Below are 25,931 nucleotides of genomic sequence, written 5' to 3'. Positions count from 1 at the left end.
CGCAGTGACTATAACAACAAAACTAAACATCCCAGAAATACGAAATTTGGCAACACAATGCAAAAGGCTTGCCTCCAGGTTACAACAACACAACCACACCACAAAACCATAATCCAGACCCACAAAACTCACAACAACGCATCATGTGATAACAACACAACTAAACGCCCCAGAAATACAAAACTTGGCAACACAATGCAAAAGCCTTGCCTCCCAGTTGTAACAACACAACCACACCACAAAACCACACAGGACCCACAAAACTCACAACAACGCATCGTGACTATAACAACACAACTAAACGCCCTGTAAATATAAAACTTGACAACACAATGCAAAAGCCTTCCCTCCAGGTTGTAACAACACAACCACACCACAAAACTACACTCCGGACCCACAAAACTCACAACAATGCATTGTGACTATAGCAACACAACTAAACGTCCAAGAAATACAAAACTTGGCACACAACTAAACGCCCCAGAAATATAAAACTTAACAACACAATGCAAAAGCCTTGCCTCCCGGTTGTAACAACACAACCACACCACAAAACTACAATCCGGACCCACAAAACTCACAACAATGCATCGTGACTATAGCAACACAACTAAACATCCCAGAAATACAAAACTTGGCACACAACTAAACACCCCAAAAATATAAAACTTGACAACACAACGCAAAAACCTTGCCTCCCAGTTGTAACAACACAACCACACCACAAAACCACAATCCGGACCCACAAAACTCACAACAATGCATTGTGACTATAACAACACAACTGAACGCCCCAGAAATACGAAACTTGGCACACAACTAAACAACCCAGAAATACAAAACTTGACAACACAACACAAAAGCCTTGCCTCCCAGTTGTAAGAACACAACCACAACACAAAACCACAATCCGGACCCACAAAACTCACAACAACGCATCATGACTATAACAACACAACTAAACGCCCCAGAAATACAAAACTTGGCAAAACAATGCAAAAGCCTTGCCTCCCAGTTGTAACAACACAACCACACCACAAAACCACACCGGACCCACAAAACTCACAACAACGCATCATGACTATAACAACACAACTAAACGCCCCAGAAATACGAAACTTGGCAACACAACACAAAAGCATTCCCTCCCAATTGTAACAACACAACCACACCACAAAACCACAATCCGGACCCACAAAATTCACAACAATGCATCGTGACTATAACAACACAACTAAACGCCCCAGAAATACAAAACTTGGCACACAACTAAACGACCCAGAAATACAAAACTTCGCAACACAACACAAAATCCTTGCCTCTCAGTTGTAACAACACAACCACACCACAAAACCACAATCCAGACCCACAAAACTCACAACAACGCATTGTGACTATAACAAATACAACATTTGACAACACAACTCATCCCCCTCCCCAATCCCTACATTCACACTTGGCCTCCAAAAAAACAATTACAATAATAACAATGACAACAACAACAACAATAAGAATCAACACCATCACAGGCAAGAAACAGCCAGGCACTGAGGCTGAGAGGCCAGTCAGTGCTAAACTGGGCCCCCAAAAAACAATACAGTAGCATCTAACTTATCCAACCTTCATGACCACTACAACAACAATAATAATAAACACCTACACAGGCAAAAAAAAAAAAGACTATTGTACCACAATAAAAATATAAACCGCACTCAGCAGAATCAGACATCACAATTAACAACAAACCAAAGACAACAGGGATCTCAAGCAATTATCAATCAACACAAAAATTGAAGAAGGTAACAGACTTCAAATACTACTACTAATGTGAGTATAAAGAAGGGTGGAGGTCACAGCATAAATACAACCTAATGTAGACTGACCAACACCACCAGACTCAGCCACAGCAACGCGTGGCCGGGCACAGCTAGTAATAATATAATAGTAATAAAATGATAATATACTACAATAATAATATAATAATAATAGAATATATATATGCGTGTGTGTGTGTAATGTGCATAATTCCCATGGAGTAAACAACAAAACCACTGGACCAAATCACACCACATTTGGCCACAAAAGACAGTCATCCAATCAATCTCCATGCAGCAGTGTGTCGGCAAAAATGGCTTGGCGTGTCAGTGCTGACACACATGTCATAGGTTGGCCGGGCTGTGGCGCAGGCTGTTGAGCAACCAGCTGCAGCCAGCTGCAACAAATCACTCTGACCAAGAGGTCATGAGTTCGAGGCCAGCTCGGAGCCCCGTGTTTGTCTTGTCTTTGTTCTATGTTAAGGCATTAAATGTTTGCCTTATATGTGTAATGTAATCCGCCCTGAGTCTCCTTCGGGGTGAGAAGGGCGGAATATAAATACTGTAAATAAATAAATAAAAAATATTAGAACCTCCTCCCAGTCATGAGACATTTTGAGACAAGTAACTGCATCATGGTGTCAAAGGATCTCTCTCCAACCGCCTATCTTAATGTGACCAGAGGAAGGGGATTGTAATTCCGTGAATGTTTACTTAGGCCTCTTCTATACTGCCATATAAAATCCAGATTATCTGCTTGTATGGCAGTGTTCACTCATACCGTGTTTCCCCGAAAATAAGACAGTGTCTTATATTAATTTTTGCTCCCAAAGATGTGCTAGGTCTTATTTTCAGGGGATGTCTTATTTTTCCATGAAGAAGAATTCACATTTATTGTTGAACAAAAAAATAAACATTTATTCTATACTGTATGGTAGTTGTCATCACAAACCAACATAACTAAACCTGACAAACTGTGACTCCTGTCAAGAATTTCTTGTTACTACCATTATTTTCATGTACAACTGGTATGTACATTTACCAATCCTGCATGCTATTGTGTTTTGTTTGGCGGGCGCCAGGCATGCTTCCAAACAAAAGCTTTGCTAGGTCTTACTTTCGGGGGAGGCCTTATATTTAGCAATTCAGCAAAACCTCTACTAGGTCTTATTTTCTGGGGATGTCTTATTTTCAGGGAAACAGGGTATAATCCAGTTCAAAACAGATCTGTCATAAAATTCAGCATATATGGATTAAATGGCAGTGTAGAAGGGGCCTTAGAATCATAGCATCACACAGTTGAGAGAGATCACATAGGCCATCATATACAACCCCCTACTATACAGGAAAGATAACCCCCAACAGCCATCCTTTCCAGTGTGCAGTTAAACGTTCTTAAGATTGCAGCCTTAAAGTACTATAAATTTACCATAAGAAGAAGGTAGGCATACCACATGTATAACTGTGTTAATTCAAGTTCAATTCCAGTGTTTTAAATGCTGCTATATATATATATTTATATTTATATTTATATATACATACCCTGTCTCATTGTAAGTCATTCACTCTCCCATTGCCAGAGTTAAATTTGTTTTTCCCGTCTTCTTCCTTTTTTACTTGAACAATTTAAGCAGCCTGGAAAAAGCTTGGATTCAAATTTGCATTGTGTGCCATGGATATATGACTTTATACTTCACCATTTCAATTTCCCCCTTTTTATTATTAAAAAGGAAGCACTAAAATGGCAGGCACTCAGCCAAGGTGAGAAACCGTCTTGGGGAAAAAAGTAACTAAGATTGTGAGTTGAAAACAACAACCATCAAACAACAAAACCTCCCCCTCCCCATTATCCCATTACGGTTGGCCTTGACAAACCGAGCTCTACCTGTGTGAATTTCAAGACTTTCATTTGTTCCCAGGATGTTGTTTCCATTTGCGCTTCAAGAAAATATGTATATAAACTACACCATGTGAAGATTTCTGGTGGTTTTGAGGTTGCACATTTACTGGCCAGGATCCAAAGAGCTGTGAAAGTTGCTCCATGAATCCAAGAAAGCTTTTGGCTTGTTTTTCCTCAGGCGGCAGACCAACCCCAGCCCCCCATGCTACAAAGGCAGGCTCCTTTTGAAATTGATAGGGAGTTTCAGAAGCAATGTTTTTCCACACCAGGTCCCCAGTCAATAACACAAAGAGAAGCGGGAGGAACTACCGTTTGTTTGATAATGCAATCTCTCTCAAGTTATGAGCCATAACAGTGTTGAGAATGTTGTACAGTATTCCTTTTAACTGAACAAGTTATGGATAAGCTGACATTAACAATGCAAACATGGCACACTCCTCTACGGATGCCTTCCCAGATGCAAACTGTGTGTGTACTCACTCCTAAGTTGGTATGGGATTGTACTTTACAGAAGGAAATCAGAAATATTTTGAAATAACGCTTACTGAGTTTATTCTGAAATAAAGCTTACTGAGTATCAGTGAGGCTAGCTTCTAGGGCTGTGGCGCAGGCTGGTTAGTAGCCAGCTGCAATAAATCGGTCATGAGTTCGAGGCCAGCCCATGGCGGAATGAGCACCCAACCATAAAAAATGCCTCCTCGTTGCTGACCTAAGCAACCTGAAAGATAGTTGCATCTATCAAATAGGAAATTTAGGTACCACTTATATGTGGGGAGGCTAATTTAATTAATTTACGACACCCTAAAAAAATCGTCCAGCAAGCGTTTGGAATGAGGAAGTTGCCGTCACAGTGGATGATGAAGCAGTTGCTCCCCCTGTGGCCGGAATTGAGCATACCCTCAGGAAGCTGAAAGCTGGAGAAGGTTTAAATTGCCTCTATGTCTGTCTCTGTTCTATGTGTATATGGCATTGAATGTTTGCCAATTATGTGTTTTGTGTTTTTAAATACATTATAACTGTATCCTCAATTCGCTTCTGACACAATAAATAAATAACCACAGTTTTTATGGATACATTTACACTGACCATTTAATGCAGTTTCAAAATACAGTAGAGTCTCGCTTATCCAACGTTCTAGATTATCCAACGCATTTTTGTAGTCAATGTTTTCAATATATCATGATATTTTGGTGCAAAATTCATAAATACAGTTATTGTTACATAGCATTATTGCATATTGAACTACTTTTTCTGTCAAATTTATTGTATAACCTGATGTTTTGGTGCTTAATTTGTAAAATCATAACCTAATTTGATGTTTAATAGGCTTCTTCTTAATCTCTCCTTATTATCCAACATATTCGCTTATCCAACGTTCTGCTGGCCCGTTTATGTTGGATAAGTGAGACTCTACTGTAACTTGAAACTATGGCCAACAATACAAGTTACAGCACAAATTGAAGTTGATACAGGTTACAGGAAAGTCTTGAGTTAAGCCATAAAATGTTCTATAGCAGATCCCAGGTCCAAAGTGAAATCAGCTCCACAAAATGCTAAAATCACAGTAAATAATCCCAAAAATGGGCAGCAGGCTCCCTGGGAGAAATAAGTGATTATATCCACTCTTAATTGTCACTTTCCCCTTCCTTTCCTTTCTTTCCTTCCTTCCTTACTTAACTGTCACTTTCCATTTCTGGTACACCTTCGAAGCAATTTGAGACCAAAATCTGTGTTCAATGTCATCACCACCCTGAATTCTAAGCAGTTCTAGCATGGCAGTCTAATCACCCACACAACAAAACCAGTTCTCCCCAAACCAGTTCCAAGCTGTATTGCGTTATCAGAGGAGATTTGCCCCATGACAGTTCAAAGTGGTTTCAGAGTTTTTCTTTCCCACATTTTTTGTCCCAGCTATTTCATTTGACCGAACAGGTTGTACAGACTTTAGAAACAAGGTTGGAGATGTAAATAGGATGTATGCAGACAGAATGAGCAACACTTTAGAACCATTTTCAGTTTGTTTTTGTGTGTGTGTCAGGAGTGACTTGAGAACCTGCAAGTTGCTTCTGGTGTGATAAAATTGACCGTCTGCAAGAACATTGTCCAGGAGACACCCAGATCTTTGTGGGAGGCTTCTCTCATGTCCCCGCATGGAGCTGGAGCTGATAGGGGGAGCTCATCCACACTCTCCCTGGGTTGGATTCAAACGGGCAACCTTCAAGTCAGCAACTCAACCTTCACGTCATCAGTCCTGCCAGCACAAGGGTTTAACCCACTGCGCCACCACTTGAAAGCTTCTGCTGCTTGAAAGCTGTTGTTTTCATCTTTTATTCTCAAATTATCTAGAGACTGGGTGGCTTCTGCAACAGTCAGCAGATGTCTACTGCTGCAGGCTAAGAATGAAGGTCAGGCCACAGTCTGCAGCCAACTGATTTGAGTTTTAGGCATAGACAATAGCTAGAGTTCCATAAATCAGGCAGGATTTGCAGGGTGTCTGGCTACTCGTATGTTGAGCGCTTGTCTTATATTACTAGTAATATGTTTGACAGATAGCAACAGCAGGAGTGTTGTCTCTTTGGAGAGAAAATAATGAAAAATTGAACTGTTACCATAACACTATAGTACAGGTAAGAGCAATGCCAAGATGAGGTCTAGGAAGAAGCTAACAATTTCACATCTACACACAATATCTTTCCTGCAGTGTTTCATAAGTTAAAACAAGGATGCTGTTATGCTTTAGATGCCTTTATTCTCATCTAATGGGGCCCCTGGTGGCACAGTGTGTTAAAGCGCTGAGCTGCTGAACTTGTGGACCGAAAGGTGCCAGGTTCAAATCCCAGGAGCGAAATGAGCGCTCGCTGTTAGCCCCAGCTCCTGCCAACCTAGCAGTTCGAAAACATGCCAATGTGAGTAGATCAATAGGTACTGCTCCGGCGGGAAGGTAACGGCGCTCCATGCAGTCATGCCAGCCACATGACCTTGGAGGTGTCTATGGACAACACCGGCTCTTCGGCTTAGAAATGGAGATGAGCACCAACCCCCAGAGTCGGTCACGACTGGACTTAACGTCAGGGGAAACCTTTTCATCTGAGGTTTACTGACTGACTACCACCTCTATGTTGCTGGCTGCTCTGCGTTGGATTCATTTACTCCGCAAAAGTTTGTGCTGCAGCAGTTTCAATTGAAAAAGGATGTTGGGAGCTGAAGATACCTCTAGAAACTTATTAAATAGTGTGAAATGAAATATCCACCACATTCTCCCTCAAATAAGACTTTTATAAAGAATTTTAGAAATGCATGTATGTATATACATTTGGAGCGAGATCCTGCATCATGGTATGCAATCCATAACTCTGCAATGATTAATCTGTGTAGCTGACATGATAGACAACAATGGAATAGAATTGTTCCAATGCACAACAAGGTGCCATGAAAGATGGCACCCTCCCCCCTCAATTCACATGAAAATAAGGGTCTTCTTTGTCTCTATTTAAACCTTTTGCTTCTGGAAAATAGAAGTGCCTTATTATCTAGCTCCAGGCTTCACTTAACATATGGATAAGGTTTGGAGCACCCAAAAAACAGCCAGTACATCAGAAATGAAACAACTATGCACACAGTCTGCAGTCACTGGCCGTGTGAAAACGACATGCAGCACAAGCCTGGTTGAAATGAATGAAAGATATCCAAAGGCTGTGGAGTAGCAGCTCTCATTCTGTTAATCGAGAATTCTGTTAATTCTGTTTTCACTTGGATTGTGCTGAATGTGATGGCTAATGTTCAAGTCTTAGTACTCTAGTTAGTAGCCAGCAGCAATAAATCAATATTGACCGAGGGGTCATGAGTTCGAAACCAGTCTGAGTCGAAGTGAGCTCCTGACCATTAATAGTCTAGCTCGCCGTTGACCTATGCAGTTCGAAAGACAGTTACATCTGTCAAGTAGAAAATTTAGGTACCGCTTTATGCAGGGAGGCTAATTTAACTAATTTACAACACCATAAAGCCTTCCAACAATGTGCAGAAGAATGAGGAAGTACTCCATCAAGGACTCGGTGTCACAAGTGCACGGTGAAGTGGCTCCCTGTGGCCGAAATTGAGCATACCTACCTGAAGCCAGAGGCTGGAAAATGTTAAATTGCCTCTGTGTCTGTCTATATATGTCATATGTCTAATGGCATTGAATGTTTGCCATGTATGAATGTTTGCCTCTCTTGTTGATTTTATTTTTAAATGAGATTACCGTCTTCCTGATTGCCCTATATTTTATCCTGAGCCTTCCGTTGAGCCTGTATAATTTTTGCCTCTATATATACTGCACTATGCTCAGACTCATTGTTCTGATATGCTGTTTTATCCTGTTTTATGCTGTTATATGGTTTTATTGTTTATACTATTTATATTGGTTTTAATGTATGACTGTTTATTATATGTGACATTGGGCTTCTTCCCCATGTGAGCCGCCCCGTGTCCCCGTGGGGGAGATGGCAGCGGGATATAAAAATAAATTATTATTATTATTATTATTATTATTATTATTATTACAGTAGAGTCTCACTTATCCAACATAAACGGGCCAGCAGAACATTGGATAAGCGAATATGTTGGATAATAAGGAGAGATTAAGGAGAAGCCTATTAAGCATCAAATTAGGTTATGATTTTACAAATTAAGCACCAAAACATCATGTTATACAACAAATTTGAAAGAAAAAGTAGTTCAATATGCAGTAATACTACGTAGTAATTACTGTATTTACGAATTTAGCACCAAAATATCATGATGTATTGAAAACATTGACTACAAAAATGCGTTGGATAATCCAGAACGTTGGATAAGCGAATGTTGGATAAGTGAGACTCTACTGTACTGTAAATAAATATAAATAAATAATAAATAAAACATGCTCTCCATGTCCCAGTGTCCCTGCTGGGCTTCTCAGTAGATAAATAGTGGTTGTTCCCAAACACAAAGGTGATTTTGCTTAGTGATACAGGTCGTTTTCTTGCAGTGCATGCTTTCCAGTTGAATTAAAACTGGGAGCTAGAGCTGTTGTGGTCACTAGGAGACCCTCAGGGAAATGCTTTGTGTAATTTTTTTGTCCTATTCTCACAGTACATGTTTATGAAGAAAATCAGTTCATTAAAAGACAAGTTTTGCCTAATTTACTATTATTGCCTTCTCTAGGTTCCCTGCTATTCCTATGGACAGAAGTTATCCAAACTGGCCATCCTGCGGATAGCCTGTAACTATATCCTCTCCCTGGCTAGACTTGCAGACCTGGATTACAGTGCTGACCACAGTAACCTGAGCTTCTCGGAATGTGTGGAGCAGTGCACTAGGACCTTGCAAGCCGAAGGAAGGTCTAAAAAAAGGAAGGTATGTTGCCAATGAGAGGACAGGCTGCGCCAGTGAATGGGCTACTCCTTAGAGTTCTTCACCTAGGGAGGATCAGCTGCTTCTTTTTTGCTGTTACTTCTCCCTTGTGTTTAGAGCTTCCTTGAGTCTGTGCTGCGACAAGTGTTCTTTGATTTATAACAAAAGATTTGAGTTTTTCCCTTATTTTATTCCTTTATGTGTATGACTTGTTCCTTTCTGCGCACGACTATGAGAATAATCTTGACTGAGCAATGCTTTTGCAACAATTGTTATCCTGTTGAGATCACTAGATAGCTCTTTCTCAGCCACGTTACAAACCATAAAAACACACCCAACAGCCTATATTTTCTGTTTTGTTTGATCTCACATCCTTGTAAGCAGAGAAGCATAATGATGAGGACATAACTAAAGACACTTCTAGGGCCAGATCTACATTGCCCTATATCTCAGGATCTGATCCCAGATTATCTGCTCTGAACTGGATTGTATGAGTCTACACTGTCAGATCGTCTGAGATAAGTAGGTAATGGTGGGGTATAGGGCAGTGTAGATTCAGCCTGTGCTAGGTGTTTGTTTTGTGAAAAGCCAGCTGCATTCATACACTCTTTACAGGGTATCTCGAGGATTTTTGTCAACCATTTTTTGTTCTTTATTTTCGCAATTAAAACACTTGTTGACCAATTGGTTGGTGGTTTGAATCTGGGAGTGGGGTGAGCTCCCGCTATTAGCCCCAGCTTCTCCCAATTTAGCAATTGGAAAACATGCAAATCTGAGTAGATCGATAGGTACTGCCCTGGCGGGAAGGTAACAGCGCTCCATGCAGTCATGCCAGCCACATGACCTTGGAGACATATACAGACAATGCCAGGTCTTAAGCTTAGAAATGGAGATGAGCACCAACCTCCAGAGTCGGACATGACTGGACTTAATGTCAGGGGGAAACCTTTGCCTTTATGTATTTTCTCAGAATGCGTTATCTTTTTTATTGGTGACAGAAAAATTTACACCAAATAAAAATGGAGTCAGGGGAGAGAAAAGTCAAAACAGCAGTTACCAGTCTAGCTCCTATCTGAGTGCTGATATGAGTAGAAGATTACAGCAGATCAAAATTAAAGTACTGGAGGATACAGTCATTTTCAATTTGATCTCTCCTGACTTTGATTTGGAATGCTGTACATTTGATTTGGAATGTCCTATTGATCTGCAACTTCTTCCAATGTTTGCCACTGCTCACTTATATGGTTATACAGGCTCATAAGGTAAAGGTAAAGGTTTCCCCTGATGTTAAGTCCAGTCATGTCTGACTCTGGGGGTTGGTGCTCATCTCCATTTCTAAGCCGAAGAGCCGGCGTTGTCCATAGACACCTCCAAGGTCATGTGGCCGGCATGACTGCATGGAACGCCGTTACCTTCCCGCCGGAGTGGTACCTATTGATCTACTCACATTGGCATGTTTTCAAACTGCTAGGTTGGCAGGAGCTGGGGCTAACAGCGGGCGCTCATTCCGCTCCCGGGATTTGAACCTGGGACCTTTTGGTCTGCAAGTTCAGCAGCTCAGCGCTTTTACACACTGCGCCACCAGGGGCCCCCTCATAGAAGACTGCAAACATATTGTCGAGACATATACATGTATGGACCTTCCAGTTGCCTGTCATTAATTTCATGGGGCTTCTTAAGTAAGGAATATTCAAAGGAGGCTTTGCCAGTTCCTTTTTTAAAACATACCCTACAGCTCCTACTTCACCGTCAACTAGTGACTTTCGTGGCTTCAGTCCAACACACTACATTTCAATCACATCACCACATCATCATTCCCCTTCCGTTATATAAATCCAGAGTAGTTAACATAATCTGATAAAGCTGTGTATGTGCCTTAAAATGGCCTGTCAATTAATGTTTACTCCATGAATTTCATAGGGTTTTTGTAGGCAAGGAAACTTCAGAGGTGATTCTGCCAGTTCATTCATCTGAGGGCCCTTCCACACAGCCATATAATCCAGAATATCAAGGCAGAAAAATACCACCATATCTGATTTGAACTGGGTTATCTGAGTCCACACTGCCATATAATCCAGTTCAAAGCAGAAAATGTGGGATGTTATTCAGCTTTGTGGAAGGGCCCTGAAATATAGCACACAATACCAGATATTTGTTAAAGGTTTCCCATCCAAATATCAAACAGGATCTGGTGTCTTTTGCGTATGGGGATCTTAAGTACACAATAGTCAAAACAATCATGCCCTGCATTCCTTTAGGTTACTTTAACTCTGAGCCAATTAGCTGAAATCATCATCAAGCTGTGCTAAAGAGGAAACTAAGCATTCTGCTGGTTTTCCTTCCGGAAAGTGACATGGGCAAATTGGAGGAGAGATTGATGCCTAGGCTCAGGGTTTTATGGCAAAAAGAGATCTGTAAACTTCAAGTGAACTTCCCGTCGGCTTTCAGGACCTGGTTGTCATACAGGGTCATAAATCAGATAGATTATAATGGACGAATGGATAGCCAAGCAGAGCAATACTTGTCTTCACTTTTCCAAGATTGGTCTGTTCTGGTCTTTCTCTTTATCCTTGCAAATAACGTTTTAGGATCTGTCTTATAAATCAATAGAACAATAGTGTGTCGGTCCTCGCTGTCAGGGATAAGTCAGCAGAATAGCTTGACCTGAGAGCTGAAAATGATGGGCTTGCATGGGATCTAGACCCAAATATGAATTCTGCTCCTTTAGGAACGCAGGAGGCTACCTTAAGTTAGGAGCCTCCAGTGGCCTAGGGGATAAAAGCCTTGTGACTTGAAGGTTGGGTTGCTGACCTGAAACTGTCAAGTTCGAATCTCACCCGGGGAGAGCGCGGATGAGCTCCCTCTATCAGCTCCAGCTCCATGCGGGGACATGAGAGAAGCCTCCCATAAGGATGGTAAAAAATCAAAACATCCGGGCGTCCCCTGGGCGACGTTCTTGCAGACGGCCAATTCTCTCATTCCAGAAGCAACTCAGGTTGCTCCTGACACGAAAAAAAAAACCTTAAGTTGAGTCAGGCCATTGGTTCATTGGGAAAACTCCGATTGGCAGCCATAGAGTGCATTTACACTGTAGAATTAATGCAGTTCGACATCACTTGAACTGCCATGGCTCAAATGTATGGGTTCATAGGAATTGTAGTTTTATAAACTACTTAGGCTTTCTGCCAAAGGGTGCTGGTGCCTCACTAACCTACAAATCCCAGGATTCCATAGCACCGAGCCATGGCAGCTAAAGTAGTGTAAAACTGCATTAATTCTATCTCAGAAATGCACGGATTTCTAGGATGTCAGGCTGGATTCTGGAGATTGCTGCTGGTCTCCCATCCACATACTAACCAGGCCCAACCCTGCTTGGCTTCCGAAATCAGGCTACATTGGGAACAATCAGGGTGGTAAAGTGTCAAAAATGAGAGGTGTCCTGGGTGATAGGCTTTCCTGTGAGAACACAAAGCTCTGTTCTCATCCCTATAACAGTTTTGTAATTTAAAATAATGGTTTTAAAGACATGGAAGAGGAAGAAGAAGCAGATGATGATAGTAAATGGAATATACTCTTTATTGAATTGATAGAATAAAGAAGTTGACAGAATGTCTGAACCACAGAGAGCAGAACAAAGTAGATGGTAATGTCAGGACTGAGGCCCCATCTACACTGCCAAATAAAATCCAGTTTATCTATTTTGAACTGGATTATATAGCAGCTATAAATCAGTTCATATAATTCAGTTCAAAACAGATAATGGGGATTATCTGATTTGATAATCTGGATTATATGGCAATGGAGAAGAGGCCTGAGTTTACTGCTAGGTATGCTAGGTATCACATATAGATAAAGGTAAAGGTTTCCCCCTGACATTAAGTTTAGTCTGTATGACTCTGGGGGCTGGTGCTCATCTCCATTTCTAAGATGAAGAGCCGGCATTGTCCGTAGACACCTCCAAGGTCATGTGGCCAGCATGACAGCATGCAGCGCCGTTACATTCTTGCCGGAGTAGTACCTATTGATCTACTCACATTTGCATGTTTTTGAACGGCTACGTTGGCAGAAGCTGGGGCTAACAGCAGGAGCTCACCCTGCTCCCGGATTTGAACCGCTGACCTTTCAGTCAGCAAGTTCACCAGATCAGCGATTTAATCCGCTGTGCCACTGGGGGCTCAGGTATCACATATACTTACGCATAAATTGAGGGAAAGTTTTTGGGCTAAAATTGACCCATGGATGAGTCGAGAGTCATTCCAGAGAGGGGTAAGCACTAAGATCACCCCACCTAGGCATTTGACAAAGCCAGAAAGGGGTGATGCTTCTTTTAGGTTCTCATAGGTCCCTTCTACTCTGCCATATAATCCAGATTATCAAAGCAGATAATCCACATTATCTTCTTTGAACTGGATTATATGAGTCTACACTACCATATAATCCAATTCAAAGCAGATATTCTGGATTTTATATGGCAGTGTACAAGGGGCCTTAGAATGGATTAAGCTCTTTTTTTGCCACTCAGCTCAGAGAAGGAGATGGTTTCTTTTTTTTCAAATGTGAATAGATCAATAGGTACCGCTCCAGCGGGAAGGTAATGGCACTCCATGCAGTCATGCCGGCCACATAACCTAGGAGGTGTCTATGGACAACGCCGGCTCTTTGGCTTAGAAATGGAGATGAGCACCAACCCGCAGAGTCGGACACAACTAGACTTAATGTCAGGGGGAAAACTTTCCTTTGACCTTAAGGTATACTACTCACCATAGATAGGTCAAACTAGTTTTTTCACTAGAATTTCTAGACCTATATATGAGTGTATGAGGTATGTCTTTCTTGAGAGCTTTAAATTCCTATTCAAGCATGAAAGTCCACTGGGTGACTTTGGACAAGTCACGTATATAGGAAGGCAAAGGTTTCTGAACAAATCTTGCCAAGAACCCCCCACGATAGAGTCATTGTACATCAGAAACAATTTAAAGACAGGTTTGTTGTATGTCTTTCGGGCTGTGTGGCCATGTTCCAGAAGCATTCTCTCCTGACTTTTCGTCCACATCTATGGCAGGCATCCTCGGAGGTGTGAGGTATGGATAAACCTCTGAGGATGCCTGCCATAGATGTGGGCGAAACGTCAGGAGAGAATACTTCTGGAACATGGCCACACAGCCCGAAAGACATACAACCATCCTGTGATCCCGGCCATGAAAGCCTTCGACAACAAATTTAAAGACACACCACAATGTCTGTCTCTATTTGAGGTTTTTTTTAACATTACTGTTAATTATCTTGACCCATCAGTTACTGATTTTAGGGTTGGTTTTTTTTAGTATACACTTGAAAATTTCAGCGAAGCAGGATAATTGTTTTGCACCCCAACTATACTGCTCAGTGCCCTTGTCTCCTTCGTCCCCCTCCCTTCCTCGCTTCCATCTAAACTCATTCTAGTTCGCCAAGCTCTTGACACTTTCCAAACGTAACTAGTTAAGAGTTTATTCTGGCAAGCAGGAGCTCCAGATGTTACATTTACTGGCTTCTACATAACCTTTTGTTTTGTTTTTGATGCTAAACTCTCTGCTATGTGTGATGTGGAAAGACTTTTCAAGAAATCCTGTTACAATAGGAAACCGGGGAGGAATGTTGGGCTCCTCCCCTGCTTCCTCTGAATTGCTGGGTTGAGCTGCAATTTTGGAAGGGGGCGAGGAATATATGGGACAGGGGGCCAGAGTTAGTTAGGCAGCAATACGAGTAAGTAAAATTAATAAGCCACTCAAAATAAAATATATATATTTATCGTGTCAGATGCAAACCAAGGGTACACAATGTTGAAAAAACAACTTGGCATTATACGAAATGTCCTTTGATCAGTAGTTGGCCACTTGGAGTGCCTCTGGTGTTGTTATAAGAAGATCCTCCATTGTGCATGTGGCAGAGCTCAGGCTGCATTGGAATAGGTGGTCTGTGGTTTGCTTTTCTCAACAACCGGGTGTCGTGGACTCCACTTTGTAGCCCCGTTTCTAAAGGTTGGCTCTGCATCTCATGGTGCCAAAACGAAAAATGCAAACACGATTATATCAGAATAGAAAATGGACAAGGAACCTTTGTTTATTTCACTGAGTTTATTTCTTATGACACATGCAGCCTGTTCTCTTGCCTGTTAAAGACAGAGCTTTAGAAGAAGAAGCAAAAGATAAGCAAAGGGTCACTGAATATTTAAATAAAGAAAGCATAACACTTACAGAGAGGAGGAGTGGGTCAGAAGCTGTTTTATAGCAAGTCAGGCCATTGATCTATCTACCTCAGATATCTCAGAAATCAGCCATAGCAGAGCACTTGATGAACCAACCTGGACACAGTATATTATTTGAGAACACAGAAATGCTTGACCACTCCAACAACTATCATGTCAGACTACACAGAGAAGCCACTGAAATCCACAAGCATGTGGACAACTTCAACAGAAAGGAGGAAACCATAAAAATGAACAAAATCTGGCTACCAGTATTAAAAAACTCAAAAATCAGAACAGTAGATGGGAAGCAACACTCTGAGGGCAGAGGAGCCCCAAGGACAGCTAATGACTCTGAACAAAGGATGCCCCCCAGGCAAGAGACAAAACCTTTCCAATGCTAATTAGGGTGATTAACTGAAACATTAGCACTGACAAAGGACTCTTGTCACACCCTAGACTCTCCACAGATATATATTTACCTTCCTTGCCTAGTTTATCCATGCCTCACAACCTCTGAGGATGCCTGCCATAGATGTGGGAGAGAGAGAATACTTCTGGAACATGGCCACACAGCCTGAAAGACATACAACAACCCTATCTCATATTTTATCTACACTGCCATAGAATCCAGGGCCCTTCCACACATAATATCAAGGCAGAAAATCCCACAATATCTCCTTTGAACTGGGTTATCTGAGTCCACACTGGCATATATATTCCAGTTCAAAACAGTATAGGGGATTTATTCAGCTGTTTGGAATGGTCCCCAGTTTCTGAATCCAGAATATCTGCTTTGAACCGGATTAGATGAGTCTACACTGCCATAGAATCCAGTTCAAAGCAGATAATCTGGATTCAGAAACTAGATTATAAAGCCGTGTGGATGGGACCTCAGTGCTATCTCCTCTCCAAGGTTTCAGGGAGAGATCTTGCCCAGCCGCACCCAGAAGGCCAGGGACTGGACTGGGTAAAGGTAAAGGTAAAGGTTTCCCCTGATGTTAGTCCAGTCATATCTGACTCTGGGGGTTGGTGCTCATCTCCATTTCTAAGACGAAGAGCTGGCGTTGTCCGTAGACACCTGCAAGGTCATATGGCCGGCATGACTGCATGGAGCGCCGTTACCTGGACTGGGAACTTCATGCAAAGCATGTGCTCACCTACTCAGCTCCCTTCCCAGCTCTTTCCCCCATTACATAGTGCTCGTCAGCATTCAGACGGATGTAACCTGTGCATTATGCAAAAAGCAAGATCCAAAATTTCCTATAATTATTTATTAATAATGGCACTAACCAGGGGCGATAATCAATATCCCATCCCATACAAGACAGACAGCCACAATGTGGAAATAATACATAGACTGCTTTGACTTCATACTCTGCCTGAACTCTTTCAAGTACACACACAAAAAGATAGTTGCAATTGGGTTGTTGTGTGTTTTCCGGGATGTATGGCCATGTTCCAGAAGCATTCTCTCCTGATGTTTCACCAACATCTATGGCAGGCATCCTCAGATGTTGTGAGGTAACATAGGCTTCTTGTAGAAAACATTGGTATTAATGCCTTTGTTGCCTATACAAATACAGAGTTTGAAGAGATCCTAAGACAATCTAGTCCAGTCTCTTGTCATGAAGAGACACTTAATTTAAACTGTCATGAGAGCTTTGTACGCTTCTACATTTTTATTCTTTTTACCCAAGTAGAAAAGCCTGGGGATCTGATTTGTTCATCATCCCTCAGGCCCCTTCCACACAGCTGAATAAAATCCCACATTATTTGCTTTCAACTGGGATATATGGCAGTGTGGACTCAGATAACCCAGTTTAAAGGACATATTGTGGGTTATTCTGCCTTGATATTCTGGGTTATATGATATTCTGGGTTATTCTGGGTTAAGACTGCAGCGAGTGGGTGGGAAACTACAGTTTGGAGGAAAAAACATGAACAAATCCCTATGTACACTGCAGATATCTTTTTTGTAATGCTAAAAATCCCAAGAAAGAACAATTAAATATTTAAAATTAAGATCAATTTAACCAACTATGACCTATAGTGCCCTATATCCCAGAATCTGATCCCAGATTATCTGATTATCCCAGATTATCTGGCAGTGTAGACTCATGTAATCCTGTTCAAAGTATATAATCTGGGATCAGAGCCTGGGACCATGTACCGTGTTTCCCCGAAAATAAGACAGTGTCTTATATTAATTTTTGCTCCCAAAGATGCGCTAGGTCTTATTTTCAGGGGATGTCTTATTTTTCCATGAGGAAGAATTCACATTTATTGTTGAACAAAAAATGAACATTTATTATACACTGTGCAGTATTTGTCATCACAAACCAGCATAACCAGACAAACTGTGAATCCTATCAAGAATTTCTTGTTACTACCAGTATTTCCATGTACAACACTCTATGGTACATGCATTTACCGATCGTGCATGTTCCGGTGTTCTGTTTGGCGGGCATGCTTCCAAACAAAACTTTGCTAGGTCTTACTTTCGGGGGAGGCCTTATATTTAGCAATTCAGCAAAACCTCTACCAGGTCTTATTTTCTGGGGATGTCTTATTTTAGGGGAAGCAGGGTAGATCCAGCCATAAACTTACTAGGATTTCAGTGGAAAGTCTGGGGCTGCCTTTGGCTGATGAGATAGTCAAGTTAATAAGGATTGTTGTTGTGTGCCTTCAAGTAGTTTCAGAATTAAGGTGACCCTCAATCTGAAGTTTAGGGTGGGAGCCGGGTAAATGGCCTTGGAGGGCCGCATAGACCCCTGCTATAGGGTGTACGCCTTCTCTGTGATTGTCACAGCACAATTGTTAATTTTCCTCTGATTAGCAAATATTAATAATGGCAGTTATTAATAACTAATAATGGCCCCAGTGGCGAAGTGTGTTAAAGCACTGAGCTGCTGAACTTGCAGACCGAAAGGTCACAGGTTCAAATCCCGGGAGCGGAGTGAACGCCCGCTGTTGCTCCAGCTTCTGCCAACCTAGCAGTTCGAAAACATGCCAATGTGAGTAGATCAATAGGTACCGCTCCGGCGGGATGGTAACGGCGCTCCATGCAGTCATGCCGGCCACATGACCTTGGAGGTGTCTACGGACAACGCCGGCTCTTCGGCTTAAAAATGGAGATGAGCACCAACCCCCAGAGTCAGACATGACTGGACTTAACATCAGGGGAAACCTTTACCTTTACTAGCAAATATTTACAGCATAACAGGCAGATCAATGGGGCCTTCAGTGGCACAGCAGATTAAACCACTGAGCTGCTGAACTTGCTGACCGAAAGGTTGGAAGTTTGAATCCGGGGAGCAGGGTGAGCTCCGGCTGTTAGCCCCAGCTTCTGCCAACCTAGCAGTTCAAAAACATGCGAATGTGAGTAGATCAATAGGTACCGCTTTGGCGGTAACGGTGCTCCATCTAGTCATGTGGACCACATGACCTTGGAGGTGTCTACGGACAACGCTGGCTCTTCTGCTTAGAAATGGGAAAACATGTGTATCACATACATGTACTCTCCAACAATTCACAGATGAAAACTGGCACAAATGTAGCCAAGTAACATCAGAGTGGAGTCCCCGGTGGCACAGTGTGTTAAAGCGCTGAGCTGCTGAACTTGCAGACCAAAAGGGGAGTGGAGTGAGCACCCACTGTTAGCTCCAGCTTCTGCCAATCTAGCAATTCAAAAGCACCAACCCCCAGAATCGGACACGACTAGACTTAATGCCGGGGAACTCTTTACCTTTACCTTAGGCAGATCAAAGCTTCTGCATGGCTTATTTACTTTATTCACTTTACTTATTCACTAGTCCTGCCCTCACTCCTTGTTCCCATGCATGTACATGGAACATAAGGGCTACCGGTGTGTACTTTGACCTAGACCTTGTGTGTTTTGTGTCATGTTTGAAGCAGCAGGAGCATAATACCCATCACCTTGACCTTCCCCGAGCATAGTGAGACCCGCTGAAGACTCTCTTACAACTTACAATCATTCATCTGTTGGGATACCTTTAGAAAGTTAGAGAGAAACTGGCATTTTCTGGCTCTCTTTCCCCTCCTCCACATGTCCCAGCCACTCTGACTCCAGTATTTGAAAGATAATATTGCTTGCTTCATTAGTTTTCTGAACATAACAGTGACTAGCAGTTGGGAGAGGTTGTTGACCTGCAGCTGGTTAGCTTGCAAGGGGGAGTGTGTATGTGTGTGTGGAGTGTGTGCATACACACGCACATGCGTGCTCCTTTTTGGTTTTGATTAGTTGTCCTGCTAGTGAGCCTTGCAGTACAGTGGAGTGGATGGAAGCTGAGCGGGAGCAAGGGAGGGCTTTCCTCCCCCTCTCTCTCTGCCTCCCTGCCTCCCTCCCCGGCTCTCCTGGCAGTCGCAGACTCCAGATGTTCAGAGTGCTAGTTGGGAAGTCCTGCTGGCGCCACTCAGGGCAGAGGGCAGGGGAAAGGCACGCGAGCTGGAACCCAAAGCACTCAGTCACTGCAGGATTTGGCACATCCCCAGCTTTCTGCTGGCGCATTCCCCAGCACTCTCCCAGCCATCTGTTCCAAAAAAACACTTTCAGAACCTCATCATCACTCAGGATACAACATTGAGAGCAGCTGTTAGGGAGGCAGGAGGGAAAAACCCTGCAAAAGGTCTCTTTGTGAGAGAGGAAGCGGGCTTATAAATAACAGCAGAACAGTTGCGGCTCAGTAAAAGCTTTCCGCGAGAATTTGTTTCTGTTTTTTAATTGCACACACACACATACATGCACACATTTGTAGAGGGAACTAAAAGAATTAGAATGCAAAATAGGGGCGTTTTGCCACACGGATGTGACATTACTTATTTGTTGTTTTCTTTCAGGGGCTAAAGATAAAAATAATTTACAGTTCTAAATAGAAGGGTTTTCTTGATATTTCTTTTTAAGGACAAAAACAATTGTTTTTATAATAAAAAGCATAACGGAGGATAAACATTTTTAAATTGTTGATGAACAATTTGTCTTGCCCTTTCCAGGAGGTTCAGGCAAAAGCTTAACTACTGCAGCCTCTGCTAACGTCATATTTATAACTTTTGCCATCTCGACTACACTCTGATGTTAAGATAAAGGTAAATGTTTCCCCAGACATTAAGTCCAGTCGTGTCCGACTCTGGGAGTTGGTGCTCATCTCCATTTCTAAGCTGAAGACCCGGCATTGTCCGTAGACACCTCCAAGGTCATGTGGCTAGCATGACTGCATGGAGTGCCGTTACCTTCCCATCAGAGCAGTACCTATTGATCTACTCACATTTGCATGTTTTTGAACTTCTTAGTTGGCAGAAGCTGAGGCTAACAGCATGAGCTCACCCTGCTCCCCTGATTTGAACCACTGACCTTTCGTCCAGCAAGTTCAGCAGCCCAGTGGTTTAACTCGCTGTGCCACTGGGGGCTCCATGCAACATAGCTATGCTTGCCAAAAATGTTGATTGTAGAACAAGAAGGTGACCTTCCTTTTGTTTCATTGTTCTGTATAAGAATAGGGGTGAGACCATTCTTATTTATTTTTAAGCCCGCCCTTTCAGTGGGGCTTCTACAGGACACCTTCTAAGCTAATTGTGTGCTAAGTCCCCAGATCCATGACTGCTGGGAAGAGAAAGCTGTCCTCTGCCAAGATCCTGGAGCTGCACTGAGTGGGAAAACATGACTCGAGGCACCCCATTGGAAGCTAAAAACACAAAGGAATGGCAGCTCTGCTGAATTCCACAAGCGCTTTGGCTTAGTGAAACACTCCCCTCCTTTGCCAGTTCACCAGGTTTATTAAGGCAGCTGTCAACTGCAGAAAGTATAAACTTCACAAGTGTTTTACAAAATGCCTGCTGTCTGAAAGAAAGGTGTAATAAGTACTTGACAGCAGCAAGAAGAGGAAAGAAGGAACATATGAACTTTTCCCCTTCTGGCAATTTCACTTTTGCTAAGGGAGGCCCATACAGTTTGCAAGGCAGAAAACCCTCACCAACTGGTTGTTAGAGTTGTCTGCATCGTTCCACAACAAAGCCAACACGAGCCATTTTGCAGCCTCAGGCAAACTCTGCAAAACTGACCCATTTTTGAATAATCCTTCAACCTAGGAAATAAGACAGTATTGACCACTGCACACAAGGACTTTCCTGGCTCATACAAATCTAACCTTTTTTAGTTCATCATCATGCCTTACCACTCAGCATCTTCATCCTGATGCTGGTGGCCACTCTACTACTAATAAAAGTAGTCCATGATATGAACTTGATTTGATGCTGATCTCATAAGGCAAGAAGTCTACCTTGTGCTACATCCCATGTACTGATCTCATGCCAAACATATTGGGGTACCACTGCACTGTAGTAGTAGTAGTAGTAGTAGTAATAATAATAATAATAATAATAATAATATAATAACTTCGGTTTCCTCAGAAACCGACGAAACCATTGATCATATCCTCAGCTGCTGTAAGAAAATTGCACAGACAGACTACAAACAGAGGCACAACTATGTGGCCCAAATGATTCATTGGAACTTATGCCTCAAGTACCACCTCCCAGCAGCAAAGAACTGGTGGGATCACAAACCTGCAAAAGTATTGGAAAATGAGCATGCAAAGATACTATGGGACTTCCGAATCCAGACTGACAAAGTTCTGGAACACAACACACCAGACATCACAGTTGTGGAAAAGAAAAAGGTTTGGATCATTGATGTCGCCATCCCAGGTGACAGTCGCATTGACGAAAAACAACAGGAAAAACTCAGCCGCTATCAGGACCTCAAGATTGAACTTCAAAGACTCTGGCAGAAACCAGTACAGGTGGTCCCGGTGGTGATGGGCACATTGGGTGCCGTGCCAAAAGATCTCAGCCGGCATTTGGAAACAATAGACATTGACAAAATTACGATCTGCCAGCTGCAAAAGGCCACCCTGCTGGGATCTGCGCCCATCATCCGAAAATACATCACACAGTCCTAGACACTTGGGAAGTGTTCGACTTGTGATTTTGTGATGTGAAATCCAGCATATCTATCTTGTTTGCTGTGTCATAATAAAATAATAATAATAATAATAATAATAATAATAATAATAATAATAATAATGCATCACACAGTCCTAGACACTTGGGAGGTGTTCGACTTGTGATTTTGTGATACGAAATCCAGCATATCTTGTTTGTGTCATACAATAATATAATTATTTTTGTATGCCACCGCCATCTCCCCATCGGAGACTCGGAACGGCTCACATGGGACCAAGCCCTACACATCATATAACATCGTAAAATGAACAGTTAAAACTAATTTAAAAAGTCATAATTTAAATAAAACAATTAAAACAAAAATATTAAAACAATCATTCAAGGCATTAAAAGTCTAGTATAGCCCAACAATATGGGCACTGTGTGTGGAAGGAAACTATCTATATACAGCCAATAACCCAAAGGGATGTTTCCTCTGCTTCCTTACCCCAGAAAAGACCTCAAAGGCTGGCACAGAGAGAAGGCTACACCAGAAGGTAGGACCAGGCATAATGGTTAGAGGACAGTTGATTTGAACTTCTTGACAATAAGAGGGGTTCTGCAATGGAATCAACAATCTAGACATCTTCTCTCTGAACATCTTCAGAAAGAGGCTGAAGATCTGCCTGTTCAGGATGCTCTTACCGGAGATCCTGCATGGAGGAGAGAGTTGGATTAAATGGACCATGAGGCCCCTTCCAACCTAATGTTTCTATGACTCTATTGTAAGCCAGCACTCATTTCGGAACATGGAAATTCCCCCTTAAATTGTAAAACCACAAGTGAAATTCACTTAATTCACTTAACAAAATTACATAGTCTGGATAACTTCACTGCTTCACAAGATGAGATTACATGAGGAATCCAAGAGGAGCTTCTAACAGGGTAATTGTGTTGATTTGTGCTGCACTATTGATGCACTTCTTGATTTTGCTTGACTCAAACCCCTTCTACACTGCCATATAATCCAGGTTATCAAAGCAAATAATCCACATTATCTGCTTTGAACTGGATTGTATGAGTTTACACTGCCAGATAATCTAGTTCAAAACAGATAACCTGGATTTTATATGTCAGTGTAGAAGGGGCCTTAAAAAGGATAATGTTGGACCTTGGACCAGTCATGCCAGCCACATGACCTTGGAGATCAGTTCAGTTGTTGAGGCTTACCATTTTAAAAGTTCTGAATGATTTGGTGTTGGGATAGACATAGCAAAATAAATGTATTTCCCACGACTAGCACTCAAAAGCAGGACTTGGGTTCCTTAATAACCATTTTAGGAAACTGCAGATTAATCTAGACATTAACAATGCAAAATATATGATCATATTTGTGAAGAAGCGGAGAAAGAAAAAGAATGTTTTCATTCGTGATTCTGTGTGTAGTGTGTTTCAATTTCAAAGTCTTGAAGACAAGAAGTCGAGAAGCCTGGGAAATTATTTCCTTGAAGGACAGCAGTATTTTGTCTGTATGAGGATAATGTTTTGACTACACAATTTCTCCTGACGCTTCTTTCTCCGTATTTGCACTATAGGAAGATATCTTTGTTTCCTTTGGGGAAAAGGAGATGTATTAAGAAGATTATTAAAAAGAACCAAATCAGTTTATCTAATGATTGAATATAGACAGAAATCAGCTAAAATTTCTTCATGATGTCATACCCTACATATTGCCTACAGTTATTCACTTTTGTTAGGGGTTTTTTTTAGGACATTTGAGTGTATGCATTTCATTTCAATTACTTCCCAACGGCTCTTACACATAACTCTACCATTAACTGATAATAATGCTCAACACAAAAAGCAGAGAGCCTGTTATATTCAAGTAGGTTCCCCAGATAAGTTTAAACTCTGAGCATTGGGTGCATTGGCCTCACTTTTGATGGTTTTTTTTTCATAGGGGAAGTCCAGCCTATCCAGTTTGTGTAACATCGTCTGTTAGGGACTTAACCGTATTTCTACAAGCCTCTCCTTCTTCCTTCTTTCTAAAGACTGTGATCATATATGGCATCAGTGTGGTCAGTCTCTTTCTTGTTTCTCACGTCACCTTCATTTTCTAAATCTTGCCTGATGAAGAGAGGCTCCAGAACTTGAAAGCTGCACTTTTTTTGTAACATTGGTCTAATATAGGTAAAGGTAAAGGTTTTCTCCTGACATTAAGTCTAGTCGTGTCTGACTCTGGGGGTCTGTGCTCATCTCCATTTCTAAGCCTCAGAGCCAGTGTTGTCTGTAGAGGTCGTGTGGCTGGCATGACGGTATGGAGTGCTGTTACCTTCCTGCTGGAGCAGTACCTATTAATCTACTCACATTTGCATGTTTTCGAACTGCTAGGTTGGCAGAAGCTGGGGCTTACAGCAGAAGCTCACCCCGCTCCCTGAATTCAAACTGCCAACCTTTCAGTCAGCAAGTTCAGCAGCTCAACAGTTTAATCCGCTGCACCATCAAGGACTCTTTTTAGTCTAATATAGATGTGGATTTTTACATAATCATTGCAATCACACAACAATCAGTAGACAATTTTTCAAAACGTCACAGGCTTTTTCATCAGGCAAAGAAGTTCATAATCATCCCAGAGAAAAATGGTATCAAAGACCTACATTCTGTCTCAGATATTTATTTTATTTAGTGGGGTAGGGAAAAAGGGGGGGGACAAAAAAATGGGGAGAAAGGGGAATGGGTGAAGGTAGGTGCGGGGTGAGTATACTGCTTGTGGGTGAAGAAAGGTGCATCCAGTTTGGGAGGTGTTTATTGTGTCTTAAGTTGTCTTTCTTCGGATCTTGATTCTTCTGTTTTATCTCTCTTTATTGGAGGTTTCCTCTTATTTCTTCTCTTGTTTCGTATAATCCTCTAGTATTGTCCAATCAGTCTCTTTCTTCGGTTTTCCTTGGTGTTTCTTCAATAGATATGTTAATCTATCCATGTTTCTGATTTCCCATATCTTCTTTATCTACTGTTCTTTTGTTGGTGTTTCATTGTGTCTCCAGACCCTCGCAAAAACTATTCGTCGTAATATGATTTAGAATTATCTCCTCATTTCTGTTGATTTTGAAATCTGTTATACCTAACAAATAGCGCTCCGGTTTCATCTGGAATTTTCTCTGCATGATCTTCTGGCATTCCTCGTGTATTTCTCTGTGATATTTCTTCGTCTTGTTGCAGGACCACCACATATGATAAAACGATCCCGTACTTTATTGACATTTCCAGCATTTTGTTTCAGTTTTCTTGTTGTATTGTCCCAGTTGTTTAGGCGTGATGTACATCATTTTTTTTTTTGAAATATTTTTATTGAAGTTTTATAAAAGGTTGTACAAAAAAAGGAGAAAAACTGAGATAAAGAAATATAAGAAATTTGAAATAGAATTTTGGAAACATCGAAAGTGGGGGAACATTGATTTATATAGTAAAGCAGGAAAAGAAGAAGATGGGGAAAAGACTAAGAGAGAAAAAATAAAAATAATAAAAAATAAAAATAGGAGTAAAAAATTGAAAAAATAAAAATAGAAAAACAAGGAAAAATAGATTTATTTTTAATATATATATATAATTGTTGACTTCCATCTTGCTTTTGCTGATTCTTCTTCATATCGTTTCATCTTAA

General features: G+C 41.6%; 1 protein-coding gene across 1 annotated transcript in view; it reads left to right on the top strand.

Annotated features, from left to right (window-relative positions):
- The window catches only part of atoh8 (atonal bHLH transcription factor 8), a 50,185-nt gene that overhangs the window by 19,289 nt on the left and 4,965 nt on the right, over positions 1 to 25,931 (top strand). Inside the window, exon 2 of the mRNA XM_008119517.3 lies at positions 8,899 to 9,090. Coding sequence (XP_008117724.2) covers positions 8,899 to 9,090 — 192 coding nt within the window. The remainder of the gene's footprint in view (positions 1 to 8,898; positions 9,091 to 25,931) is intronic.

Source organism: Anolis carolinensis, chromosome 3 (assembly GCF_035594765.1).
Source record: "Anolis carolinensis isolate JA03-04 chromosome 3, rAnoCar3.1.pri, whole genome shotgun sequence".
In the NCBI taxonomy this organism is placed as follows: Eukaryota; Metazoa; Chordata; class Lepidosauria; order Squamata; family Dactyloidae; genus Anolis; species Anolis carolinensis.
Note: the sequence above shows the minus strand (reverse complement) of the source record. Positions and strands in the feature narration are given on the sequence as shown.